Below are 8,186 nucleotides of genomic sequence, written 5' to 3' on the forward strand. Positions count from 1 at the left end.
TGGTTGGATTTTGAATTTGGACATATGTTTGGGATAGATTAGAGTTTAAGTTTTATTTGGAATTTTAATTAGTGCATCATTATATTTATTTAACTTCAAAAATATTTTTTAGGACGTATCTTTTTAATTATTTTTTTAGGTTGTTATTACTTTTTTGTTTTACACATCAAAATCTATTGAGAATGAGCTGCTAGATTTTCTTATAAAATCAAAATGTGGCTTTGCATTCGTTACTTTTTGTATTTTAACAAAATTAGACTAAGTCAATTTGATCTTGATAAAGAGATAATATTGTAATCCATAATATGATGAGGACTAGACTTCAAAATTATACATGGGTTTAAAAAAGTAGGCCTTTATAAGAAACTCTAAATGGATGTGATTAGGATAAAGTTAGGTCTCCTCTCTTATCTACAATAATATTAAGATTTCATTCATTTGAGAGTTACATGAAGAAGATCTTAATCTAGTCAGTATTATTTTTACTATCAAATCTTATATCAAGAATCAAGTATACTTTAATGTTCTAAATACCTGTTATGGCTGATCCTAGATTAGCACTAATTAATTATACATAAATTTTAGCATGAGTTACATATATACCGAAGGCATAACTTTTTCCTATGTCATAATAAATCTCATCATCGAATCTTTTATTTTTAATATTTAAATTTAAAAATATAAATCAAATTTTAATTTTTAACCGTTAAAGATATTCTCTACCGAAGACACCCTTTTTAAGTTGCTAACTTAATGGTGGTGTCGATAATTTTTAATTGACACCGTGTCACGGAGACGAAGTCTCATTGGCACCTTTTATATATATTTTTATATTTTTCTAATTAATTTGCTAGAAATGAAGGGAAGCTAATGGAGGTTACTCTGAAAGCTTTCACTATCACTCAAGGTTTTAATTTTTGGCCAGACATGAACAATCAAGTTTAGAAAATTAGAAAGAAAAAGACCCCCCCCATATAATCTCTTGAAGATTACTTGAAGATTAAAAATACAAGAAATAAGACAGGGCATCACATTAAGGTGGGCCTAAAGATCTTATCAAAAACGATGTTTTTGTCCAACAAAATCTATGGGCTCTGCTTTTGTGGGCCCTCACAAGATTTGCTGTCACATAACATTGTCTATAAAACACCCAACCCCTTCTCCTTTCAAGCCCCCCCCCCTCCCCTCCTCACACCTTTCTCAACCGTTCTTTTCTCTAAACAAATTATTTCCTTTTCTTTCATTAATTTCATATTTATTCTTTCCCATTTTCACTTCTGCGCCACTGATTTTTAATTCTAAGCTCAAGAACTCAATTCTAGCTAGCTAGCTATCTTACTAGTGTCTTTATTTTTTTTTTTTTATGTTCACTTTTAATGTGTATATTTTTGGTCATTGATTAAAACTAGATATTGTTATACATAACAATAAAAACCTGAACTAAGGCTTGCAAATATTACTGCGGAAGGTTTCTAGGGTTAGTCCTTTGGTGGGTGACCAGGAAGAAGGAAAGGAAAAGGAAGAGGAAGAGGAAATGAAGGAGAATGGCAGGAAACATGGCACGTTATCGCCTTGCGCGGCGTGCAAGCTACTTAGAAGGAGATGTGCGCAAGACTGTGTTTTTGCTCCATATTTTCCAGCTGAAGAGCCTCAGAAGTTTGCTAGCGTCCATAAGGTGTTCGGTGCTAGCAATGTTAACAAGATGTTGCAGGTTCATTCTTTCACCTATGCAAATTCCTCTCTTTTTGCAAATAAATTGTTTGAATAACTTGGCATATCTCCTTTTTTTTTTTTTCTTTTTTTGGATAATGAAAACCCTTTAAAGAAAAAAAAGACAGCTGAAAAAAGTTATCCAACATTTGGTCAAGGATAAGAATATCTAGTGGGAATTTTGATCCTGAGGATGTTGTTTTAGGCTTTTAGCACAATATTGCAGGCATGCATCAACACCATGATGGGGAAAAAAAAGGGGCATTCGTCTACTGTTATTAGCGGGCCAAAAGATAGAGAACAAGAATGGGAAAGCAAAGAAGAAAGTAAAAGCATCTTCATCTTTTCAAAAAGAAATTTATGAAGCATAAGATACGTGGTTCATTCTTGCTGAAAAAAAGTAGTTGAGAAGAATGGTCTTTCTATGAAACAACACGTAAAAAGCTTTAATGGATCTTATGTTTTCTTCTAACGATGTCTTGGTTCCCTATGCTATTTAGAAGAAACCATAAATATTGAAAAGAGATAAATTCTTAGGCTTATTTATCTAACATTATAATTTATAATGTGTTTTTGTCACATGATACAAGTGTGTGTTAAATTTCATGTCGTAACTATCTGAATTGTAGAAGTCTTGGGACTATACACAAAAAGAATTGCCGTTTCACCTAAATTTGAGGTGCAGATCTTAACACTTACATATATATACTAATATTTATTAAACTTAGAGGTCAAACTAAGAAAATAACTCAAAATTTTTTTGTTATATATCTTGGAGGGTGAAGTTGTTAAAGTAGTATGACTGAGCTTGCACCATTAATGTAGAACATTCAATAAATTAAATTTTGTGGGCTAGCTTCCCTTTGATAAGCTCTTGCTTTTTGAACCAGCACTACTAAGGGAGACCTAACTCATCTTGGGTTGTGAAATAGTTGTAGCTAGGGTTTCTTTAGGTTGCTATATAGGGAGGAAAATAAAACTTGGAGAAGTCACTTATCTTGTAGAAAAAGGTAAACAAAAAAAGCAAGAAAAGTAGTCCTCTGCCTCTTTGTTCAACTTTTTTGTCTGTTATAATGGTGGTTAATTACAGTTGATCAAGTCTTCACGGTTGACTGTGATTCTTGTTCTCCTACACAGTAGTATAATATATGCTTTATCAAAGGATTCCTTAGCAAATGAAAAGGAATAATTACTTTCAAATAATTATAACTTGCCTTTAACTTTTCAGGAAGCTAATTTACATCTGAACAGGTTTAATTAAAGCTAATTACTGTAGTGCTTAGCTTCAACTTTATGACCACTTACAAGCTTTTAGATTTGTAACGCAACCAAAGCTCTTTGGTCATGAAATTATCTTCCAGATATTATTATTATTCTTTAAGAATAGAAAGTTTATGGATGGATCACTCATGCTTCATGCTTTAACAACATTGGGTTACATTGATAGTGATAGGTATCACATTAGGTCGTAAAAAGATTTGATATATTGATGTAAGCAAACAAAGTTAGAATTTATTATCGCTTTATATCAAATTATTATCCCTAAATATTATTTCATGTGCACCATTGAAGTTAACTAAATAAGAATCTAGAGGCTTCGAAGCTGTTCCTTCGCGTGAACACTCAACATCCATTGCACAATTGGAAACATGAAAGTAAGATACGATGATATAGATTTAACCACAGCGGCAACAACTTTTATTATATTCTCAAATAAGTAACTTTTTGACCAAAAAAGAAGGCAAAAACGTGCCAACCTACAGTACTGTGACATCTTTAAAAAGTTCAAAGCCTATTTAATTTATTACTAATTCTTTGAAAATCATGCAATATCCCCTCCTTCCACGAAAAGGAACTGACCCAAGTGGAAAATCCACTCAAGATCCAATAAAGGAAAGAAAAAGAACCTGCAATGATGACTGACGAACAATTGTGAAAACAATTTGCAGGAATTGCCAGAGCACCAACGAAGTGATGCAGTGAGTTCAATGGTGTATGAAGCAAACGCCAGGGTTCGTGACCCGGTGTACGGATGTGTTGGAGCCATTTCATCATTGCAGCAACAGATTGATTCTCTCCAAACCCAATTGGCACTTGCGCAAGCCGAGGTTGTTCACATGAGAATGCGCCAATTCGTTTCAACCTCTAACGCAGGAACCAGCTCCCCTGAGAACTTGACACCTGCAGCAGCTGCCTCTTCCAAGTTCATGCCTTCCCAGGCCAAGTCCCTTTTTTGCGTAGACATGGTTGATCAGGCTAATATGGCAGAGTCTTTATGGTCATACTAGCTTGGATTATGCTTGCTTGCTTGCTTGCATGAGTCTCTCTCTCTCTTTTTGGTTTTAAATGGGCTTGTTTTATGTCTGCCTCTTTTTACTACTTTTTCCTTACATATATATTTCTATACCACAGTTCTACCTGACTCAGATGGACTTGATTACAATGATGGTGATGATTATGACCATATTAACATATTGTAAATATCTATAATTAGGACTTATAATGTCACTAGTGTATTTCCTCATGGTACAAATTAATTAATAACTATGTTTCTCTTATTGTGTTTTTTTTTTCTTTTTTTGTCAACATTTTCAAGTATAAATGTATTTAATATTGAGATCAACACACAAATAAATCACAAAAAAAAAAAAAAACTTAACACTACAATTAACGTGGTTCAACATACATTGCCTATATCCATTGATGAAAAAGAAAAATCTATTATAAATATCTAGCAAAGTCGACCTTGACACAATATCTACCAAAACATTGACCTTGAAGAAATCCCAGCTACACATAGTCGAATTAGTATCGACTCCACTTGATTCGCACAACATGATCAAGTTCCCTTTGCCCTTATTGATTTTAGAGAGGAACCTTGATCTAGGAATCACCTCTCACTTGCATATGCATCTAAATACCACAATCGACAACATTAAGATCTTTTATTTCCGTCTACCAATCTCCTACAAATGAAACCATTATACTCTTCTCGTCATCACCATATTGCCATGTGTGGTTTTCTTGGCAAATTAATATTACACTCCACATATATATTTTTGGGATATGTCACACCATCCTAAAATTGCATACTACTCACCATGAGTAAGAGTTTAACATCATCAAAAAAGTTAATACCTTTAAAGAAGTGAGAAATCTCTAGGGTATTCAACGTGCTTTATTCCTATTAACCCAAGATTTGCACCTGTTACCTTCAAATTTTCAACAACATTAATTCTTACTAGATTCAGAAATTCGTTGGAGTACCACTAGGTCAATTGAGAATTACTCCACTTTGAACTGACACTTTGTTATGGAAACTCTCCTTTTACATGTCTTTAATCTCACAAAGATAATATACATCCACAAATCCTCTAAAACCTCAAGCCAATAAAGATTTGTCGTCTTGGGAAGTCGCATAATTTCTAGTGAAGTTTATTAGGGAATTTCAAACAAGATTTTTGGGAATTATTTGTATCTCCAAATATTGGGAATGGGCTGGAGATTTAATGTTTCATTATGAGAAGTTCTTGCGTGATGTGAAGATTGAAGATGCTATTTATGCATCTTTATATACTTATGATCAAAAGAAAGATTTCATTTAAGCATTTTATGAAGGTTGATGCCCAGCCATGAACACTCTTTATATTACTTTTGGAAAAGCTTCCCTCACATTATGGGATTTGCATAAATTGGGTGCCTTTCCTATTCATGGTTGTTTTTTTTGATGAAGTCGTTCCATCAGTTGTAGAATTGATTAGTTTTTATGACAAAAGAGATTCCTTGTTAACAGTTTACTTGTTGCCTTTCATTATTTAAATGAAAGAAAATATGACCAAGGTAAAACTTTTGTCGAGATTTGGATCAACTTTTGTTTTTGAGGTAAGCTACATTACTAGAAGCTCTTTGCTTGAAAGGAAAAGAAGTCAACTCATCCAAAGGTCATGCATAACCTTGCTAGAATCAATCGAAAGCATGGAACTTGGACATTGATAGAAGATAAATCATGCGAAGAGCTTGGCATAAGAGAAAATTCTGAAGTAGACACTTATTTGGCTATTTTATTTTCTTACACATAACATCGGTAGGCAGACTACGCACACCATTAAGCCAGTTCACAACCTTACCTATAGCCTTAGTTGGTAACTAAACTAGTGAACACTATAGCTTAACGATCCATATGAAGGGCAAAATCGTCAAAACACTATAGCGAGGCTCTTGTAGCATTTGAACCCAGCTAATTATTAAACACAATATTTTGGCTATTAGACATAATATTTTGACTATTAGAGATAAGGTGCCACCCTTAGGTTCCAAAAACACTTGTAAATATAGGGGTCGCTACTTTAAGGGCACTTTGCTTATAAAAACCCCCTTTATACGCACTTGTATAAATAGTGGTTCATTCATTAATGAAAGAAGCTTTACTTTATCAAACTCTTTTACACACATTTAGTTGCTTTAGCATGTGTGCTTGCTTGTGTGCTTAAAGGGTTGTGCCTTATGTGCTTGCATTCATATTGCATTATTGTCATGCTTTCAAGGATCTTTGTGGCCTTGAGTAGTTTTGGTAGGTTGACTTAGGCTCAAAACTGGTTGACAGAGAGTCTAAGGTCATATGTCGGGAGGTTTAGAAAACAACCATGTGACAGTTGGTATTAGAGCAGTTTGCGATTAGTTGGGGTGAGTTAGTTTGCGAGCCATGCTAGCATGCAATTTGAGTAAAAAGATGGCTAGTGGATCCTTGAACTTACGCTTGAGGTAAAGGAAACAAGGGGATTCAGGAAAAGGGCCAAGTCTAGCTCTTAGGACCTTGTGATTGCCCTTAATGGGAAGCTATCTAGAGTAGAGTTGGCAGTTGATGAGATGAGGTACAGATTTGATGTGCACAATAAGCACATAAAGAAGCTCAATGCAAGGGGTGAGGAGCTCAAAGGTGAGGTTTAGGAGATAGTGAAAGAGGCCCTTGAAATAATAATTGAGCAAAACTCTTAATTTGAGAGTCTTGTGGAAGTCCTAACGTGTGAGTTAGATTAATTAAGGGTGGAGTTCAATTCCTCAAGGGTTAGAGGTAATAGTGAAGTTGTAACACAACTTGAAGAACAACTTGAGGAACCTAAGTTGAAGGGGTTTCAAAGTAAAAAGATCCCAATAAGATTGATAACTTCCCCTAGAGGCCAGAACAATACTTCAAGGCCATGGGTGTTATGATGAATGATTGTCAAATCACTACACCATCTGTGTATCTTGGTGACATATGACTGCTTTGTTGGAGAAGATGGTGTGATAAGAAGCTCAGGGGAGACCTAGTGCATATGTAAACCAATTTCTAACGTGAGTTACATTAGTAGTTCTACCTAGAGTTTACGAAGGATGAGGCATGAGGTAAGTTGCATAGGCTAGTTCAGCAAGGTGAAATGCTTTAGTATGTGAAAGAGTTTTATGAACAAGCATTACAAGTGGGTGAACTCAGTGAGAAGAAAGCACCTATTGCCTTTATGGATAGCTTAAAGCCATTGGAAAACAAGAGTTACAAATGAGAGGCGTCCAAGATTTCACTTGAGTTTATAGTTGTGGCATAGAGCATGTTCGTGTATTATAGGGTAGATAACAGAACCCCATCTTTAAAGCCTAAAGAGAAAAGGAAAGGTTGGGTGGACAAGGGTAAGCAACCTAAAGAAAAAGGCGATAATGATTGCAAGCTACGAGCCAAATGGAAAGGAAAGTCGACTTGGAACAAAAAAGGCAAGTCTGAGAATTGCTTTTTATGTGCTAACCTACTCTGGGTTAAGGACTGCCATAAAAAGGCTAAGCTAATGGCAGTTACCTCATAAGAGGAGCCGTATTAGAGTGAAACTACCAAACTAGGGTAAAGGCTATTGAGAGTAATAAAGAAGACTGACAGTTGAGCCAAAGAGCTCATGTACACAAATTTAGTAATGGAGGGCCAACACATTAAGGCTATGGTGATATTGGTGCATGAGACTTGTTTGTGTATAAGTAGGTTATTGAGAGATTAGGACACAAGGCAAAGTTGAGTGAGGCTTGGATGAAGACAGTGAACTCTCAACAAGTGCGCTCTAAGGGCATTACAATAGGTGTCAAGATGTAGCTAGGTGAGTGGCATAAGATAGATATATTTTTTGTTCTACATGGATTATAAATAATTTAATCATGGGTCTTAAATTCTTGAATGAGATTCATGTTGTTGGTTCTGCATGGATTACATATGATTTGGTCATGGGTCTTAAATTCTTGAATAGGATTTATGTTTTTGGTTTCGCATGCTAATTGCATATGTATACTAAAACCTCAAAAATAGTGTGTAATGCTTGTCATGCATAGGAGGCCAAGTTATTGTATGCCATGTAGTTGGCCATAAAGGTGTGTAAAGTGGAAGAGACCTTTATTGCACCATTAAGCCTAGATAAGACTTTGGGGGCTGTGATTAAAGCTTTAACTAAGGTGCTTGAGTG

The 8,186-nt window shown here is 35.0% G+C and overlaps 1 protein-coding gene across 1 annotated transcript; it reads left to right on the forward strand.

Moving 5' to 3' along the window:
* Positions 1 to 1,186: 1,186 nt before the first annotated feature.
* On the forward strand, positions 1,187 to 4,174 carry LOC18594653 (LOB domain-containing protein 4-like). Its single transcript, XM_007022278.3, has 2 exons — positions 1,187 to 1,711; positions 3,660 to 4,174. The coding sequence occupies exons 1-2, from the start codon at positions 1,535 to 1,537 to the stop codon at positions 3,996 to 3,998; spliced, it is 516 nt and encodes a 171-aa protein (XP_007022340.3). The 5' UTR covers positions 1,187 to 1,534; the 3' UTR covers positions 3,999 to 4,174.
* Positions 4,175 to 8,186: the final 4,012 nt, after the last annotated feature.

This window comes from Theobroma cacao, chromosome 7, assembly GCF_053813885.1.
Source record: "Theobroma cacao isolate CCN51 chromosome 7, ASM5381388v1, whole genome shotgun sequence".
NCBI lineage: Eukaryota > Viridiplantae > Streptophyta > Magnoliopsida > Malvales > Malvaceae > Theobroma > Theobroma cacao.

What these genes read in the sequence shown, in the direction of transcription:
- LOC18594653 (XM_007022278.3), top strand. Translation starts at nt 1,535, where the DNA reads ATGAAGGAGAATGGCAGGAAACATGGCACGTTATCGCCTTGCGCGGCG. An exon ending in ATGTTAACAAGATGTTGCAG is followed by an intron (nt 1,712 to 3,659) that starts GTTCATTCTTTC and finishes AACAATTTGCAG; the next exon opens with GAATTGCCAGAGCACCAACG.